The sequence below is a fragment of the Triticum aestivum genome, chromosome 4A (genome assembly GCF_018294505.1).
Source record: "Triticum aestivum cultivar Chinese Spring chromosome 4A, IWGSC CS RefSeq v2.1, whole genome shotgun sequence".
Taxonomy (NCBI): Eukaryota; Viridiplantae; Streptophyta; class Magnoliopsida; order Poales; family Poaceae; genus Triticum; species Triticum aestivum.
The window spans coordinates 58510394-58530832 of record NC_057803.1 but is presented as its reverse complement, the minus strand read 5'-3'; the positions used below and the strand labels follow the sequence as shown (position 1 = coordinate 58530832).

Genomic DNA, 20439 nt, shown 5'->3' with positions numbered 1-20439 from the left:
GTTCAACTCCAATGTAGTTTTTACCACTCTCTGTTCACAAATATAAGATGTTTTTTTTTACATCCAGCAAATTGTTGGCTTCAATTAAATTTAACAGAAAGCAGCGGAAGAACAACATCTTCCCCCTCCCCCGGTTCGCTCGCTCGCCACCCCTGGGCGACGGGCGAACCCCTCCCCTCTCCTCAAGTCCGTCTCCCCTGCCACCATCATCGGAGTGGACCGTCAGGCCTTGCCCGCGCGGTGCTGGTGGTGGCGGACCGGTCTTTCCTGATCGCGTGGAAGGGGGCGAGTGGTCTCCTGATGGCGGCAGTGCGGCTCGCGGCGAGGATCCCGCGAGCCTCGGGTGCCCTCAGTGCGGTGGTGCGATTGTTGGTCGTGGGGCGGCGTGGTGGTGCGGGTTCAGCGGCGCCCGCTCGGCCCATATCTAGGCCCCTTTGGGCCCTATATGGGTTGGGGCGGGTTGCTGGTCTTTGCACGGCGGCTCAGCTCCCTGGAGGTGGAGGTGGTGCGTCAGTGGCTCCGGGTGGCGGCTCCGGACGATGATGACAAGTGTAGTTTTGTTATGCAGCCAATAGTGTTGTTGTTTCTCTTTTTTCTTTCATCTTCGGATCCTCCCCATGTCGTTCTGACGATAAGAGGTTTCCCTGTTTTATATTATAAAGCAATCGCATCATACAACAAGCATGCAGCCCAACCCCAAAGAAGTGCGACGCACGTCGTCATCATCTTCCGATTCCATTACACACGGAGTGAAATGAATGAATCAACACTAAAACGCGCTTATATGGTACTCCCTCCGTCTCATATCACTAGTGTAAAAAAACGCTCTTATATTACATTTCCGATTTAGAAAAGAAAAGTTTAGAAGATATTGCTGCACGTACATTGATGGTCTAACTCCATATGTGAGCGCTTACGTTACATGGATGCATACACTTGGTTGGATCGTGTCAATTGTCCCAGAGCTGGGAGTAAATTGCACAGAAGTACCACAATTGGGGCATTGGAAGTAGATTGGTACCAAGTTTGGTAATTTTTACATGTCAGTACCAAGTCTGGGGCTATACGTTACAAAAAGGTCAAAATCGCGTATAAACGCGTATTGACAGTGTATCTGACCGGCGGGGCCCGCCTCTCAGCTGCCGACGTGGCATTTTTTTGCAGAAACCCCCCCCCCCCCCCCCCCCCGCACCTCCTTCGTCCTCACGCACGGCGGCGCTCGATCTGGATCGAGGGGAGGAGCCCCTCGAGCCCCTCATGCCCGCTGTTGCGCCTTCTTCCTGGACGCCATCGGCGGCAAGGCGCTCACCCGCGTCGCCTGCGCGCTCGTCATCCTCGGCGGCTGCATGGCGAGACGGACCGGACGACGACGGCGGTCAAGCGGGAGGCGACGGACATGGACTCGTCGCAGCAGCAGCAGGGAGCGGAGGCGTCGCGGCGGACGCAGCTGCAGGAGTCGGCGGAGACGCGCGCAGCCGCGGCGCCGCTGCCGTGCCCGCGGTGCCGGAGCCGGGAGACCAAGTTCTGCTACTGGACGGCCGGTGGCGCGCTCCGCAACGTGCCCATCGGCGTCGGCCGCTGCAAGAACCACCCGCTCGGCCCCATCGCCACCGTCGTCGGCCACCACCACCACCACCACCGCGCCGCCGCCGGCTTCGTCCTCGGCTTCCCCAGCCCCTCCTCCTCCCCCACCTCCCCACCGCCCATGTACGCCGACCGGTGGCAGCTCGGGCCGGATGGCCGGTTCTGATCCCATCCCACCGACACAGCCATTGATCGGCTCTTCGCCTGCTGCAACGGAGGGGGGAGAGGCCACGGCGCGAGCAAAGGCCGCGGCGGCGCGAGCAGGGGCAGCTCCGGCGCGAGCGGGGGCGGCGGTGATGCGAGAGGAGCTCGGGCTCGAGGGGATCCTCCCCTCGATCCAGACCGGGCGCCGCCGTGCGGGGGGTATCTGCAAAAAAAATGCCACGTCGGCAGCTGACAGGCGGGCCCCGCCGGTCAGATACACTGTCAATACGCGTTTATACGCGATTTAGACCTTTTTGTAACGTATAGCCCCAGATTTGGTACTGACATGTAAAAATTACCAAATTTGGTACCAATCTGCTTCCAATGCCCCAATTGTGGTACTTCTGTGCAATTTACTCCAGAGCTGGTTTTGCCTTGGGGCAAGCAGCATACACGCCAAACGCTACATGGGATGGGATGGGATGGGATAGGAGGCGTGCACCGGCTGGATTCGGTGGATGCCGTGCCCAGCCCCATCCCTCATGTACCCTAACCGGGCGTCCGGGCCCCAAATGTCATGTAGCTGCTTGTCACGGAATCCCACTGCAGTTTTAGCTGTGGGTTTGGTCGCGCCCCTCACTCAACTGTTCCTCAAGCATGATCCGGCCCGGCGCCCCCACGTCGCAATCGCACGCGCCCTCCACCACGGTGCACGTAGTACGTACCTAGAGAGCATTATTAGCCCAGGGCATTTTTTTCCTTGCACGACTATTCGTTCTGCTGGACCAATCTTTTGTGCATCGTGCTATATATGTGTATGATAAGAGACGGTACTTGCTTCTGCACTGGCAGTATTTATCGCATCGCACAACAGAGACTTGATGGCTAACGGAAAAGGTACGTTCGGTATATATGCTCCTGCTGGTAGTAAGTTTTGCACTCTCTGGTTTTTTGCTATGTGTTGGCAAATGAAGGGCTTCTGGATATCTGTTACTCCCTCCGTCCAAAATTATTTGTCGCATAAATGGACGTATCTGTCGGAACTGAGGAAGAGTAAGAAGAAAGGAGACGTTCCTTGTCCCACTTGGTTCACAATGATCATTAGCATGAGCAGTAAGATAAGATACACTCCCCGTCTATCCCCAATGATGCTGTCAATGACAACCTAGGGGAGCTGCGCCCGTACGTAATAACGACAAAGCGGCCTCGATTAAGAGAAGCTATTCGAATCTCAGTGGAGTGATTAAAGAACCGTCCCGGCGACAGACATGCCGGGGGTCTCATGTGCTCTTGGACCGGTGCCGAGTGGTAGAATAGCCGCTGGAAAGAGCAGGTGAAGCAAGGAAAGGAACCACACCGATGCAGCGTGATGTGCAAGCGCGCATAGGAAACCAGCTCCGGCGGCATTTGATTACTGAAGCCTCCTCAGTTCGAGATCCGGGAAAGATTCTTCTCATCGGTCTTCCAAGCTGCCAGAGAGCGCGCTAAACGCCTAGCTGAGTTTACCAACTGCTACGACCGTGGCAATGGTGTCCTATCTGGAAGTCAATGGGCGTGCGGAGCTCGAGCATTTTCCATTAGATAGCTAATACCTAGCGAATAGAGATGGGGGACAACACAAATCCAAAGGAAAGCACGGGAGAGGACAACATGGAGTGTTCTTTCACGCACCGGTAGATTCTCAGGTGATGCGCGTGGTACAAGCGCATCCTCGGTACCATCGGGTCGCCATATGCGGCAAATTTTCATGTTTTGATCCTTTTTCGTTACCTATTCGAGATCTAATCTTAGTTTGAATTTTTTTTTTGAAATCTGATCCTTTTGCTACCGCGAGGGTCCATAACGGTAGGGTATAACTGCCTACCGCCAAGATCCCCTACCGCAAAAATTTGCTAAGTATTGAACATAGTGCGTGTTCGTGCCTATCGCCGAATACCTTGACGATAGGGTTGTACATGCTACCGTCATTCTGTTTAGCGGTAGGCTATGGACCCTGACGGTAGCAAAAGGGCCAGATTTGCCCCATATGCAGCCTGTCCCTTTGCATGAGCAGCCAAGGGGCTACGTTTCAACACGTAATCCAAAGCTTGACTTCCAAGGCAGCATGTTCGAAGCTAGCAGAGCTGACAAAATCTCGGGGTAAAACATGCCTCAACGACAGACATGCTGATGTGCATCTCGCACCGCAATCCTCCACAGGCAGCATCTTGCATTTCTCAGCGGGAACGCATTCCCAGGATTCAAACTTTTGCGAGCTTGGATGGGAATCAATCAGCTGACCTAAAGAACCTCATCTGGTTGACTACCACCACAAGACGGAGTCCCAACTTTTAACCAGCTGGTAGTATTCAGTTTGCAATTTTAGAAAGTCAGCGTCCCAAAGAGCTTGAAGCAGTTACTTCTACAATAAATTGCAATTTGCAGCACAAACATAGTAAAACATGTCTAGAGTTCTCTCCCAAAAAAAGTTATCTTCTTGCTCAACAGGTAGATTTAGCATTATAGGAGCTATGCACAACGGGATCATGTCATGTCATGATATACAAGAGGATAAGTTGAAAGTTTGCTTGCTCTATTGGTCGGGTCGGGATCACAGCCCCAGGGCGGGGGAGGTTGCGGCGCATGCAAGCGCCCCAGGGCAACAAAAGAGAACACAAATTCCTTTATGTAGCTGAAGAAACACAGGTCAGCTGTACAGTTGCAGCGGAATGTTCCGTCAGATACTGGAGCTTCAGATCTTGTCCGCCACTTCGGCTGGCATGTTGAGATCGAAAAGAGCACCGCCGCCATGAGCGTCTCTTCTCTCTCTCTTGTGAGACGGGCGTCCACTGTTGTCGGAACTTGACCCGTGCATCTGAAGAATAGGTCGCTTTCCCGTAAGAGATGAGCCTAGGGCGGATGGTAAAATATGCATCAGCAACCAGAAGCAGCTAATCTCAATTAAAATATAAGCAATCAGAAACAGCTAATAACTAACTTCTACTCCCTGAATTACTTGTCTCGAAAATGGATGTATCTAGAACTAAAACACATCTAGATACATTCATTTCTGCGACAAGTAATTCCGAACGGGGGGAGTAGTATGGACATGGTGATGCTTATCATATGAATTTAAGCCTTGGTATGAAGGAAATATTGCAAGTTAAATACCTGGTTCGCTACATAAACCAGGTTGACTCTTGTGTTCATCCTGACTACACTTCGTAGATGGTGAACTTTGTTCAGCAGAGTCCAAACAAATATGGAGCTCTGAGGCTCTATCAAGACCCTTGGATTTGTATGGGGCAATATTATGAGGCGTGCGGAGAGGGTATAACAAATCATTCTCGATGCACTGATACCTGCAAAGCAATACACAGTTAGTACAAAACACTGGCCAAACATTTTTATTTCAAGGTAACTGACAGGGACTTTGTTGAGCAGAGTTCTTACATTTGCTTGCAGAGCCTATCTACCACATTGGAAAGATTGATAACATGCTTCATTGTATCCATAACCTCCTCATCACTAAAATTTTGAAAATCCTTCTCAAGGAAACCAGATAACCTTTCAACATTGAACTCTAATTGCTGTTGCTGATCCTCAAACAGATTCTGCTTGAGTTCTCTTTCCTCAGGAGTCATCTCATCCTTGAAGATCTCATCACCAAACATGTAGAATGCAAAAGGATAAGAATATGAAAGAACACGCCTTGATCTGAAAAGCCTGTTCAGTCCATTTATCACCCAAGAGTAATCTTTTATCTTGGATTCCTTATTTTCAGAAATGGATATCTTCCACTGGATGTCACGCTTAAGCTTTGCTTCCTGCTTAAGAGAATCAGTATGTGCCTTGTATCTGTTGTGGTAGTGCATATATCGATAGAGGTCTCGCCTTGCTTGTTCTGTTCTCGTTGACTGATCTTCTGTGAATCGGCCACAACTGTGGCCGCTAATGCTTGACCATGTGTGATCTCTACCAGTAGCACCACCACATAACCAACTGCATCCGAAATACATAAAATCAGCAAAATAAAACTCAAACTTAAGAACAAGTGGGGCGAAGAGGGAAAAACCTAGAAAGAAAAACAAGAGAGGAGAACATCTTAGTCAGCATAGCATGTAAGTTGTGGTGCAGCGTGAATGACACACCAAACTTAAAATATTTTTTATATCCTGTCAGGCACATGCTAATAAAGGCCTGTAATGATCCTTGACAGTACAATTGACTCTTGTATTACCCTACTACGATATCTAGATTTCCGATCAGATACGTGCCAGACTGCCAGCATTACCTCTAGCAGTGAGCATTCTTGAATAGGAAACAATAATACTCTGTCTCGTTACACAATTGGCAGAGTACAGCTTTTGCTATTATATCCACACACCATAAGTCTGTATGTAGCATACGTGATCAGGGCAGGAGCTATGGATGATGGATAGAATACTTCCGCACTAAGGTTAGATAAGCTATACGCCTATACCATTACAAGACTTTCCTCCATATGCTATGAATTACTGGTAAAAGCATGATACCAAACTATTATTTCCAACTACCAACAAATTTTTATTAACAATCTAGGTGGTTGTATCTTTATAGAAAGAAGAATTACTGGTAAAAGCATGATACCAAACTATTATTTCCAACTACCAACAAATTTTCATTAACAATCTAGGTGGTTGTATCTTTATAGAAAAATTATGGGGCTATAAATATGTCATAAAACCTGTCCTTACAAAAGAGCAATCGGTATCAAAGAGAGAACAGTATGTACTTCACCAGCATCAAAGTACTATCTGCCCACCATACAATTATATCACAATAGTATCCTAGTAGTAGTATACTACTGACCGAGCTGAATTGGTAACTCGGTATATCTGAATACTCTACAAATACAATTGAAGCATTTGAGGCCGCATCAATCAAGGATACACGATATAAGGAATCATTAGATCTCCAAACTGAACTTCGCCTTACCCAAGGTGGGTTTCACTGGTTCTGAGTCCTAACTAACATGTGCCAAGCGATCTCCTATTCTGCATCCCGAAGATCAAGGACCAGGGCAATCATTCAAGCAAGTTTGCTCAAGGGTTGAGAGCGGGAGTTCAACTCTGGAGTTCGAACCCCCCTTGTTCCTCAGTAGCTCAGTGGTAGAGTAGTCAACTGTTAACTGACTGGTCGTACGTTCCAATACTACTTGGGGAGATATGATTAATTCTTTAATGTAAGAATAACAAGCTGAACTGAAGGCTTGCTTTGACCCTTAGGGGTAGGTAATCTGCTCCCTATTTTTGTTTCTATTTCTGCTGCATTCTATCTCATCGTACCACATTCTGTTCTACGATTCATTTGAACATCATTACTCATTGGAAAGTATGCTCACGCTTACATAAAACAGGAAAGTGAGAAGAAGACAAGACATGTGGTGCTTTCAGTTTGTATGGACAAATATCAAGTAAGATAAAAGAAGGTACCAATATAACAAATAAAAGAAGGCATCAATATAACAACAGTGCATCATTAGCTGCCAACAAATGGAATGGTATGCAATAAAACATAAATGTTCAAGAGGAATACGAAATCTCACCAGAATGCTTGTCCACATATACATGCAACCAGGTTGCAGCCACCATTCTTCTCAACGGGTTTGTGACACTTGGGACAGGGCTTAGTATTTACTGTTATCCAATTCACAGTCTCTGATTCATCACGACATTTCTTGATCCAGAGCTCCCACATCACGCAGGAACAAGGGGAATGTGCTTCTGAGGAGCAATTAAAACAAAACTGGCGTCCACATGTACATTCCACTTCGCAATGAATATCACCTTTGACACGTATAGCATTTCCACAATGTGGTGTGCTGGGGCACCACTTGACTGTATCATTGTCCTCGATATAAGATTCCAGTAAAAACCTTTCAAAGCGCTCAGCAATATCTGGGCGCTTTGCACTTACTAACTTCCGGACTAATGCTTCATCACAGATGGCATTGCACTTTGGAGCCATGCACTTGACACGCCGACTCTGCCCCTCATTTATTTTCACAATGAAATATTCTGTCCAACCTGATGAAACGCACATATTAGTGGCTATTCAGGAATAAATGATATAGCAATGCTAATTCAAGGGTGCGGTTGGCATGGAGGTAGAGAGTATAAAAAACTTGCGTAGTTGATATATTCTTCGCTGGTACTTAGAGCCAAAATTCGTAATAATAGACTAGTAGATTAGATGAAGTAACATAATGATTATTCTTGCGACTAGGAAGTGATATCCCCTGCTTCCCTAGGTTAATTTTGTGCATGAAGTACAAGTACAGATGGTCTACAATGATACAGAGATAAATGAAGATGATAAGTTGCTCCATTTTCTTCGTAAGTAGGATAATAAGATGTTTGTTGATTTGTCATTCCTAATACACGAATATCACACTGCTGATCAGCACGGTGGTCAAAAAGCAAAGTATTCATCCGAAAATGCCATCATACGATCGTTCTACCGGCATATAAAAGCTATAGCTAATACATACATATGCAAAGCTTCATATACATAATAAGCACTTCTGTGTTCTCAACGACCAGTACTCACATTCATTGCAGTAGTTGTGGCCGCAGTCCATATGGGAAGCGGCCGAGAGGGGCACATCATCGTAGCAAACATTGCAGGTGACCTCCGTCGCAGAGGGCGAGCCAGCATTATTGGCGGTTCCGAGAGGAATACCAGCCTCGGAGAAGAGCTTATCCCTCCCCTTCTGATCGAGCAGCTCGAATATCCTCTCCACATCCCAGCGGTAGTGGATCAGAAGCGTCCTTGCGTGGTGCTCCTTTAACCCTAGCAGCTCCATCACCTTCCTCAGATCCTCCCTCTACAGACCCCAATCAGCCAGAATAAATTTACAAAACAAACGTCAGCATCCGGAAATCGCTTACAGCCTGGAAACAGAATGGGAGGAGCCCTCGGGCCACATAGTCACCTGCGCCGCCAAGAGGTATTCCTTGGTGATCACCTGCAAGCAAGCACAAGCAAGGGGGGGAAAATCCGTCAGTAAGGGAAGCAATCGGGGGCGCCAATGGGCGGAGAGGGCCCGGAGGAACACGGGCAAGCGAGGCGCGTACGGAGGAGGAGGACCAATGGCAGTCCTCGAGGTTGCCGTCCTCGAGGACCTGGAGGACGGACTCCTCTAGGGCATCGTCCTCCTGATCGCTCAGGTAGCAGTCCTCCTCGTCGTCGTCCTGCTCGTACTCCGGCGACGACGCCGGCTGGGACGCTTCCTCGGCGTCGCGGCCCATCGGCTCAGCGACCGATCAGATCGGCCGAATCAAAGCGGGCGGCGGTGGCGCAACAAATAGGGGTTTCTTTCTAGATTGGCGGATGGAGTTGGTGGAAGAGGCGGCGGCGCTGGGGAAGGGGGCTAGGGAGGAAGCGCGCGGCTGGATATTGGGCCGGCGGGGGGCGGCGGAGGAGACGGGGACGGGGGCGGCGGAGGAGCTGGGAGGGGAGTGAAGGGGGGGAGGCGGAGGCGCTGGGGCGTGGCCGGAATTGGGGAAGGGCTGCGCCTTTCGGCTGCTGCTGGCAAGGGTGAAGGGGGTAAGTGAAAAAATGCCAGGCACCGTTTTGATTTTTTTAATGGGGAAAGCTGGCAGTTGGCAGACACCTACGCTGGCTGCGGTACCACACCGTAGCCATCCTGCTTCGGCCCAGCTGTGACTTTGGGCCTGTGTAGCAGGCTGGGCTTGGAAGGCAAGGTAAGAGACCCCTCAAGGACAGCGAGAGTTTACGCACATGGGCGAATGTCTCCATTGAACTCCATTCTTAGTTTACACTGCTTAGTGTGCTGATTGTGCCGTGCAATCTTCACTTAAGACACCACACGCAATGGTTTGTATAAAAAAACTCTAACGTTATTGGGCATGCATTAGCCAATTGGTGAACAACCGATGCTCGGGTCTGATCCTAAGATTGTTGGTTGCCGGACCCATTTCGCTGCAAGTTTGAGGCCTCTTTTGGTTCATAGGATAGGATTATCATAGGAATAGGAATCTTGTAGGAAATGAGATGACATGTATCTCAAATCCTATGAGTAGGAATAGGAAACAAGATGTCATTTGATTGACACCAAAGGAATTTTTTCATTGAGTCTAGGCTCTTTTTTATTTTCCTATGAAATGTGAAGGATAGGAACCAATCCTATGTAGGAATAGGAATCCATTCCTATGAACCAAAGGGCTCTAAAGGAAAAATTCCTATAAGAATCCTATCCTCTAGAATTCCTATGAAATTCCTCTAAACCAAAGGAAGCTTGAGATCCCATCCATACCGTTGGTTACGCTTCTACATGCGTGTTTCATTTGTGATGGCGATGGCTCTGATCGCATTTCTCAACATCTGAGATAAAGCACCATCTGCATCGATGTTGATCCACATTGTGCTCCTTGTAGACTCAGAAATATTATCGTCCAATCAATCCATCGTGCATGCTTAAAATTCATGGAGTTCACTTTGTTCTTAGAGAGTGCTTGGATACGTTTTAGTCTCATGACTAAAAGTAGTGGGACTAAAACTTGCTAGCCTCATCCATGCTTGGATCCAAATACTAAAAAGACTAAAATCAAGTTAATAAGCATTTACTATCCTCCAAACCCTTTAATCTAGAACTCGCACGTGTTAAAGGAGAGGAGTTAAATAAGGAGAGAGAGGACTAATCCACATTTTAGTAGGGATACCCCTGACTAAAAAAATTTAGTCTCAAGACTAGTTTTAGCCCCTCTTTAATCAGGAGTGCTTGGAACTTTAACCTCTTAAAAAGACTATTTTTAGTAAGACTAAAATAAACCCCTTGAATCTAAGCATCCTCTTAATTTTTGTATCTGTGGAGGGGTGGACATTTGTCTTTTGTGGCAAACTGGTGTGGGCATGCGGCCATTATGCCCGCTTTGTCAATCTTCTTGTGAATTTCCTAGGCCCAGTAGAACTTTGCTAGCCCGTGTGTTGTCTATAGGTCTAACAAAGAACTCAAATATTAGAGGGCCTGTGGTTGGATGGTTAGAGAGACTGTGGTATTCCTAGTCCATCAGGGTTTAAATCTTGGTGCTCGCATTTATTCGTGGATTTATTTTAGGATTTCTGGCGATGCATATTCAGTGGGAGCAGACGTTCTGTCGACAACGAGATGCCTACGATGACTTTGTAAATCTCAAGATGACATGCCGGCTCAGTCTTTCGACGCTCATAAGGATGAGTGTATGCGCGTATATATGAGCACTTGTGTCTGTACTGATGTTAAAAAAACAAAGAACTCAAATATTATTTATTTTTTTGGGACAGTCGAGTGTTCTTATGTTGACTGTGACAATATGAAGGGTAAGCTTCTCAAGAAAATAAATAATGGCGAAGTATAAGCCTAGAATGTTCTTGACTGAGATTTTTCTATATATCTAAGTTGATTCTTAGACGAACCGATTTAAAGATAAGAAATCTCAGATGACTTAGGATTAGCAAGACCATACAAAAAAGGTGAGCCAAAGGTGAGTATTAAAATGATTGAGATCAATCATATCCACCAAAGAGACAAAACAAATCATTCGCAAAGTGCCACACGATAATTTTTAACAACAGAGTGAACTTTCTGCTCAAGCCGAAACGAGCAAGACAAAAAAGAGGCGGCCAATTAGCTCATGATCCTCTGGCATGCATATATTTTTGTTGCCATTTTTTGTCCAATCATGAGGCATACTCATTTGGCCAACCATATGTCAATTCCATGGACATTTTGTTTCGTTCTTGTTGTCATGAGTGACATACCTATGTTTATTTTTCCCAAACATTGTTGTGTTCGATTTGAACAAAATCTTGCATGTGATCTGTTGGTGTGGTGTCAAACTCATTCTTATTTTCTTTAGGTTATTGTTTCATTTAGGAGCATCAGGGAAGGTGCAAACATACACACATCACCGCACGCATGAACGGAAATACTCACGAAACTATTGGACCCATTGAGCCTGAACATTGTACATTTCACTGTTGCTCGTTGTGGACCAGCATGCCACTTACAACCGAAAGAGTTTTTTTGCAAAAAGGTGAACATCGTGGCTTCAAAATCTGAGATTTAAACCCGGATCCCATATTGGATTTTTATCTACGACACTATGCATCGGTTGGGTCGCCGCGTGGCTGGGATCTGTCGCCTCTATGCATTGTACATTTTTGCACGTGTTTTGTTGGACCGGGGAGGAAATGTTCGCAACAATGTAGCATACACACAACAAAAAAAATTGCGAAAAGGGAATGCTCTAAAGTTATCACTCAAGTCAAAGATGCAACACCTCAAAGATTGACATGCAACAAACCCAAATTCTTGTGTGCAAAAAATATGGTTACTTTCGCGACCTTCTTCATCCAGGGCAAAGAGGAGGTCCCTTAGCGAGGAGGAGGGGGGGCTCAAAGATGACAAACCTAGCCTTGAGCAGCCCACACTTGAAAACCTGATGTTTGGCTAGTTCGAGGTCTAGTATTTTGCCAAATGCCCGTTCGAAAAGCCAAAAAAATGCATGGATAATGTTTTTATAATTAGTTGCAATAATTAATTTTTATGGCAGTGATTAAATTACATTTACAAATACTTAAGCAATGTTTTGAGGTGCTTGAACCATGCCAAGCCTAGTTAAGGAGATGGAGGACGATTTTTTATTTATGAATATGCCCACAAAATTGGAATGTGTTGTTTTGTGGTACTTTTCTTACAGATCCTAAGTGAGTAAGATTTATAATCTTCTATATCTAAATTGCTAGTCTCCACTAATGTATTTCTCTCAACATGTGCCGACACATGTCACCTCTAGATGTTAAAAAAAATTCTTGTTGTTGGAGGCTAGTACCTCTGGTGGATCCGAAAAGAGATCACACACAATGGATCGCCAACACGGCCCTCGAGATGGCCCATGTCGGTGTTGGCTATTGCAAACAACTTCCACCGAGCAAATCTGATGAATCATGATGCCCAAGAGCAAAGATGGTTAAAGCCCAACCCTAAATTTGTGACGCTAAATGTTGATGCCTTTTCCATGTAGATGAAGGGACCGGAGCGACGGCGGTAGTCATTAGAGATGAGAAAGGTAATCTTTTGGCGGCCCAATGCAAACACTTAGCACATGCTGCAGATGTGGTTACTTCTGAAGTTGTGCCAATGAGAGATGGCCTCTCTTTTGCAAATTATCTTGGTTTCCCTAGAGTGCAGGCAGAATCAGATTCGGCAACAGTGATTAAATATTGTTCAGGTCAAAACAGATGGTGGGATGTTGATGCAACCATATTCGTGGAGTGTGTTTATGTGTCATCACTTATTAGGAAGGTTGTCTTTAAACATTGTGTTCGTTCTTCGAATCAAGCGGCGCATGTGCTAACTAGTTATAGTTTCTGTAATAACATTAATAGTAGTTGGGTTAATGAGCATCCGGCTTATGTAATCCCCAATCTTTTGGACGATGTAATTCTGATTTAAGATCCAATAAAGCTAGCCATGATATCTTCCTTAAAAAAACATGATGGTAACGCCCACCTCAACTTGCAAATCTTGCATATCTAAATTGCCAATCTCCACTTATGTATTTTTCTCAACATACACACATGTCATCTCATGATACAAACATGAAAGGCTAAGGTCCATCTCAACATGCAAATATGAATGAAAAAACTCAACTCGATAATTCTTATTTCTCTTAACGTGCACATATGCCACCTCAGCACGCAAATAAGCATCGAAAATGTCTACTTCAACATGCAAATACGCACCGGAAAAGGTACAACTCAATAATTAAATGCAGTAAATAATATGTGTACCTCAAATTCTAGTTTCATATTATGAGTTTAAAATTCCTAGTCCATACAACCAAATACAATCGAAGTATATTTCTACAAATTTCCGCAGCAATGTACGCCGTATCGTCTAGCTGGGGAATAGATAAAGAAGATAGAGCTATTTCTTCTCTTTGTGAAAGGGCTGGTTTCTTTCCCGTTTAATAGACGTTTGTAGACTCCAGTGAAAACAAGGGTAACCTGAATCACTTGCGGCGCTTTGGACAGAGCCCATGGGATCATACGGTCTTCCGGCGGCGATACCAGGACTAATTTATCAGCGCAGCAGCAGTGGTGCCGGACAAGTTGATCAACTCGGCAGGCACCCTACACGCTGTATCTGTACTGTATATGATTAGTGGGTATTACAGTTTGCTGCTAAAAGATGGCACAGGGCGTATGAATAACGTGTTGGTTAGCGTGTATACTCCCTCTAATGTCAAAAACAAAGACAGAGGGAGTAGCTTATTGTATAATCCTGGTTTTTTCCTCTGAAAACGATACCGTGGGCATTATCATCTGGCATGCACTTTCTCCAATCAAGGAGACGGCGGACCCGTTCCGCCGCTCCCACTGCAAATGCAATCAATCACACACGAAAGCTACCGCCTCCAGTTAACAAAATAATCAAACATGGCTGCCTGCAGAATATAGCAGCCCGCCACATACATTAGCTGAAGACGCTACCTGCAGTCTATAGCTGCCTCATCAGTCGTCATCGTTCGCCATCGTAAATCAAACAGGCCGGTGTTTTAATACGCAGGATCAAATCATCCCTGCCTGCAAAACTAATCGGATATAATCTCTACTCCTAATGAAACAGTTGGTAGTCTCGCTTTCAGGTTTTTTTTTCGTCCCACCTACCATGGTTTTTTTGGTACCTCCTCCCACCTTCGCTGGTTTTTTTCATAGATTTTTTTTCGTTCCCTCCCCCACTTCATCGGTTTATTTTCGCTTCACCCTCTCACACACCGAAAAAAACTGAACGGATCAGAACTTTCCATACTGACACAAATTATTTAGTAATGTCTTTATATAAAAGAATCAATCACAATCAATTTCTAAAGATCAAATCTAAATTAATTAATCTTCATAACGTTTGTTTCCTTCCGAATCAGGTCCATAACTTTCCTTCCTTGTTTGGGGAGAAACTGTTTGGTAGCAGAGATTAGGAAGCTTCCTATGAGCGTAGTAATAGGAAGTATTTTTTTTATGATTCGTTTCCATGCATGATGATAGTAAATTAGGCCAACATTCACCACTATTTATCAACGTCATCAATCGTGTCCATTCCTACCAGTTTTAAGGAAATCCACTCGCTACGTCTTTTTTATGGGGATCCGCTCGCTACATCGTTGTGGCACGTTATTTTCACAAGCAATTCCCCTAAAAAAACACAGCGCCCTACCTCGACTTCCCTACCTGGACGCCGCCGCCCACCGATCTCGCCGCCTCCCGGCGATCCCCTCCTCCCTCCCGCAGCTCGAACGACCCACTATTTTGGCCACGAGTACCGCCTGCCTCTTCGCCCATGCGTCGCCCCTCCTCTTCACCATAGCCACGAGCACCATCCGAGGCGGAGCCGCGGCGCCTCCACAGATGCGGCGGAGACACCATATCCAGTGGAGACGGCGGTGTAAATCTTCTCCCACTCTGCTTCTTCCCCTGGTTACCGGCCTGCTCCACCTCCCCTCTGCTTCGTGTGGATCTGCTCATGTGCAGCAGTAAACTTTATTTAGGTAGAACTATTCTTCTAGGCTTTTTTTGTTACTTACAAATTAACTTTTTGAGCCAATGCATACGGCATGAAGTATTACCTAGAGTTCCTTAATCAATCTGCTTGTCCATCGTTTCATTTGGTTCAATTACTATCAGCAAGAACGCATTGTGAAACAGTTAGCTTATGAATGTGTGCTCTTCCTGCATGAAGTATGGGAGGTTTTTTTCGTCCCACCTCCCATGGTTTTTTGGTACCTCCTCCCACCTTCGCTGGGTTTTTTCGTAGATTTTTTCCGTCCCCTCCCCCCACTTCATCGGTTTATTTTCGCGTCACCCTCTCACACAACAAAAGAAATCTGAACAAATCAGAACTTTCCATACTGGCGCAAGTTATTTAGTAATGTAGAATCAATCACGAACAATCTCTAAAGATCAAATCTAAATTAATTAACCTTACCTTAAATCGCTCAATCACATTAATTAGAAAACAAATAATTGATTTTCAGAAAAAATCGCTCAATCACATTAACCTTACCTTAACTCATGGATGGTAATCAATCTCCAAACAAGGGAAACAATACATCGAGGGAGCGGTAAATAAACTCCCTTTCTTATGACATGTATATGATCTTCCCTTCCCTCTCCGTTGTCGAGCGTTCTTGATTCTCAAGCCCCATGCTTGGGCTACGTCACTGGGTCGTGACGGTGCCGGAGGACGAGAACGGCGAGGCCGGGTGCCGCGGCACCGCCTTGGCCGCGGTCAGTGAAGGGGGCGAAGAAGGGCGGCTTCCCTGGCCCTGGGAGTTGGTGCGGTGGAAGCGGCACTTGAAGGACCCGGCGTGGGTGGCCGGCGCGCAGACGCACTTGGAAGCGAGCCACATCCTTCGCGTATTCTTGGAGCTGTGGCTAGCCGATTTACATGAAATTAATTTCCTCAGTTGTGGTGGCAAATATAATACACATAATCCATATTGTTATGCACTAGCGTGTGTGTGAAATAGATTGATTATGGTCCGTACCCAATAATATGAATATGTGTGTGTTAGAGAGAGGGGGGAGAGAGAGTGAGGAAAAGGAAAGCAGAGTGTGTGTGTGAAGATTTGATGGTAAAAAAGATGTCAATGTCACTTATATGTATGAGAATATTAGTATTGAACTCTTAAAGTTAATGTGGCCCCGTTGCAACGCACGGGCGTTGTTCGAGTGGACACAGGAGAGGGGACGGCATCTGAGTCGCTCAGCGGGAATTGGCGAGCCGAATCAAAAACCCCAGAGCCGCGACAAAAGCCCACCGCGGTTTTTTGACCCGAACAACCCGAGCCAGCCGCCGCCCTGCACGCCGCTAGCTACGCATACTAAAACCGAGCCCACACCCCCTTGGCCACTTCCACCACCGCATTCCCACTCCGCGCGGCTCACGACACGAACCAACCCTGGCCGCGACACGGAGCGCGCCAAATGGACCCCCGCCGCTTCCTCTGCTGCCTCCTGCTCGCCCTCGCCCTCGCCTCCCGCCGCTGCGCCGCGCAGGGCGGCGCCGGGCGCTTCGCGTGCCTCGTGCCGGCCCCGTGCGACACGTTCGTCCTGTACCGCACGCAGGCCCCGGGGTCCCTCGACCTCGGCGCCGTCTCGGACCTCTTCGGCGTGAGCCGGGCCATCATCGCCAGCGCCAACGGCTTCGGCCTCGACGCCGAGGGCGCGGCGCTGCTGCCCGACCAGCCGCTGCTCGTGCCCGTCCGCTGCGGCTGCACCGGCGGCCGCTCCTTCGTCAACGTCACCTACCCCATCCGCTCCGGCGACACCTTCTACGCGCTCGCGCTCACCGGCTTCGAGAACCTCACCACCCCCGACGTCATCCAGGAGCTCAACCCGCAGGCGGTCTTCAACAAGCTCAATGTCTCGCAGCTCGTCACCGTGCCGCTCTTCTGCCGCTGCCCCACGCCGGCCGAGCGGGCCGCCGGGGCGCAGCTGCTCGTCACCTACATGTGGCGCCCTGTCGACACCATGCCCGAGGTGAGCAACCTGATGGGCTCCGACGTCGGCGCCATCGCTGCGGTGAACAACGTCAGCGCCGACTTCACCTCCACGACGATGCTGCCGATGCTGGTCCCGGTGGCGCGGCCGCCGGTGCTTCCTCCGCTGCAATATGGCGCGAGCCCGAGCACCGGCGATCCCGGAGCCAGCAAGGGCTTCTCGGGCGCCACCGTCGCGGCGAGCATCGCGGGGTCTCTCGTCGCCGTCGCTGCCCTGTGCACGGCGATCTTCGCGTACCGGAGGTACCGCGAGAAGAAGGCCACGGTGCACTCGGCGTCCAGGTTCGCGAGCCCGAGGTTTTGCTTCAACCAGAACGCTTACGGGATTCAGAACAGCAGTTCCATCGCTCGCATGATCAACGGAGGGGACAAGCTGCTCACCAGCGTGTCGCAGTTCATCAACAAGCCTATCATCTTCGGTACAGAGGAGATCATGGAGGCGACGATGAACTTGGACGAACGGTGCAGGATCGGCAGCTCCTACTACCGGGCCAAGCTGGAAGGCGAGGTGTTCGCGGTGAAGCCGGCGAAAGGCGACGTGTCGGCGGAGCTGAGGATGATGCAGATGGTCAACCACGCCAACCTCATCAGGCTGGCCGGCATATCCATCGGCGCAGACGGGGACTACACCTTCCTCGTGTACGAGTTCGCCGAGAAGGGCTCGCTCGACAAGTGGCTGTACCAGAAGCCTCCGTCCTCGCTGCCGTCGTCGAGCTCATCGGCGGACACGCTCTCGTGGAACCAGAGGCTGGGCATCGCGTTCGACGTCGCCAACGGCCTGCTCTACATGCACGAGCACACTCAGCCGAGCATGGTGCACGGCGACGTCCGCGCACGGAACATCCTCCTCACCGCGGACTTCAGGGTCAGGATATCTAACTTCTCCGTGGCCACGCCGGCGATGGCCGACGCCGCGGCGACGAGCAGCGACGTGTTCGCCTTCGGCCTGCTGGTCCTCGAGCTTCTCTCCGGCAGGACGGCCATGGAGGCGCGCGTCGGCGCGGAGATCGGCATGCTGTGGAGGGACATCCGGGCGGTGCTGGAGGCCGGGGACAAGAGGGACGCCAAGCTGAGGAAGTGGATGGACCCCGCCCTTGGGGACGAGTACTACTTGGATGCGGCACTCAGCCTGGCCGGCATGGCGAGGGCCTGCACGGAGGAGGACGCGGCGCGGCGGCCGAAGATGGCCGACGTCGTGTTCAGCCTTTCAATGCTGGTGCAGCCGTCACCGGTGGGCGACGCGTTCGAGAAGCTATGGCAGCCCAGCTCGGAGGAGAACATTAGGATTGTCAATGAAGTGGCAGCCAGATGATATGGAAACAGAACAGAATTTAGAGACTGATCTAGGAAGTTCTTAGTTTGGGTATTGCGTGCAGTGATTTATTTGGTTCGTTTTGTGAATGTGTGTCTGTTGAAAATCATCTGAGATTTGAGGGATTTGAGCTAGGGATTGGAGGAAGTGTGAAGAGCATTTGGAGAATTTCTGGATCGTTCCACCACGATCCATTCTCTCTGCTGATTTATATATTGTTTGTACAATTTACATTTTAGACCCTATAGACTCACCTAATTACATCATCTACACACCAACACTCCCCCTCAAGATGGGGTGAATATGTCGTACAAAACCATCTTGCTACAAAACATGGAAAAAGTCTTTTCTGAGAGTCCTTTTGTAAGTACATCTGCTACTTGACTTGATGAAGTTACATATGGTAGGCAAATTATCCCTCTATCAAGCTTCTCCTTGATGAAATGACGATCAATTTTTATGTGCTTGGTACGGTCATGTTGAACGGGGTTATTTGCAATGTCAATAGCAGCTTTGTTGTCACAGTACAACATCAAAGGTTTGTACTTATACAGCCGCAGCTCTGTTAGGAGAATCTGCAACCATAATAACTCACATATGCCGTGAGCCATAGACCTAAACTCGGCCTCTGCAGTAGACCGAGCCACCACACTTTGTTTCTTACTTCGCCATGAAACTAGGTTTCCTCCAATAAATGTACAGTAACCAGATGTTGAGCGCCTGTCATCTAGGGAACCAGCCCAATCAGCATCAGTGTAGCACTCAACTTGCAAGTCCCCTTGTTTGGTATATAAGAGGCCTTTTCCTGGGCACCCTTTAAGATACCGTAGGATCCTATTTACAGCTTCCATATGAACTGATTTTGGGTCATGCATGTATTGGCTAACTACACTCACAGCAAAGGCAATATCTGGACGGGTATGAGATAAATATATTAACCTTCCAACTAGTCTCTGGTAGCGTTCTCGATCCACTGGTGTACCAGCATCACTACATAACCGATGATTTTGCTCAATAGGTGTAGCAGCAGGTCGACAACCAAGCATACCTGTTTCCTTGAGCAGATCCAAGATATATTTTCGCTGTGAGAGAAAAATACCTTTTGACCCTCGTGAGACCTCTATACCAAGAAAATATCTTAGTTGTCCCAAGTCCTTCACTTCAAACTCATGTGCAAGATGACACTTCAGATCTGCAACTTCCTTGGAATCATCTCCAGTAATCACAATGTCATCGACATACACTATCAAGATTGCAACCTTGCCATTAGTATGCTTGTAAAATAGCGTATGGTCAGCATTACTTTGAAGATAACCCCTCTTTAGCATAGCATGTCTAAACCGATCAAACCAAGCACGTGGTGATTGCTTTAAGCCATATAAAGAACGATGTAGGCGCAATACCTTTCCAACAGTTTGACTTGACTCAAATCCAGGTGGTATATGCATGTATACTTCTTCTTGGAGATCACCATGAAGGAAAGCATTCTTCACATCCATCTGGTAAATATCCCAATCAAGGTTTACAGCACATGATATAAGTGTCCTTACTGAATTCATCTTTGCCACCGGTGCAAAGGTCTCTTCATAATCGATTCCATATGTTTGCGTGTAGCCTTTTGCTACAAGGCGGGCTTTGTACCTCTCCACCTTGCCCTCAGGGGTGTGTTTAATAGTGAAGACCCACTTACAACCTACAGGTTGCTTACCTGGTGGTAGATCCACAAGCTCCCAAGTCTCATTCTTCTCCAAGGCTTTCATCTCATCAAGCATTGCTTCCTTCCAATTTGGGTCCTCTATAGCTATTTTCCAGTTT

General features: G+C 47.9%; 3 protein-coding genes across 3 annotated transcripts; 2 read left to right on the top strand and 1 right to left on the bottom strand.

The window, feature by feature from the left end:
- The first annotated feature begins 445 nt into the window (after positions 1-445).
- On the top strand, positions 446-1750 carry LOC123083724 (dof zinc finger protein 5-like). The gene is made up of 2 exons (XM_044505673.1): positions 446-551; positions 1302-1750. The coding sequence occupies exons 1-2, from the start codon at positions 446-448 to the stop codon at positions 1748-1750; spliced, it is 555 nt and encodes a 184-aa protein (XP_044361608.1).
- Positions 1751-4179: 2429 nt separating this feature from the next.
- On the bottom strand, positions 4180-9286 carry LOC123085110 (probable E3 ubiquitin-protein ligase ARI2). Its single transcript, XM_044506701.1, has 7 exons — positions 8826-9286; positions 8684-8716; positions 8299-8575; positions 7295-7775; positions 5161-5709; positions 4879-5069; positions 4180-4617 (listed from the first exon to the last, which is right to left on the bottom strand). Exons 1-7 carry the CDS (start codon positions 8997-8999, stop codon positions 4460-4462), a joined length of 1863 nt encoding a protein of 620 aa, XP_044362636.1. The 5' UTR covers positions 9000-9286; the 3' UTR covers positions 4180-4459.
- Positions 9287-16600: 7314 nt separating this feature from the next.
- Positions 16601-18891, top strand: LOC123081748 (serine/threonine receptor-like kinase NFP). Its single transcript, XM_044504283.1, has one exon. It carries the CDS (start codon positions 16738-16740, stop codon positions 18622-18624), a length of 1887 nt encoding a protein of 628 aa, XP_044360218.1. The 5' UTR covers positions 16601-16737; the 3' UTR covers positions 18625-18891.
- Positions 18892-20439: the final 1548 nt, after the last annotated feature.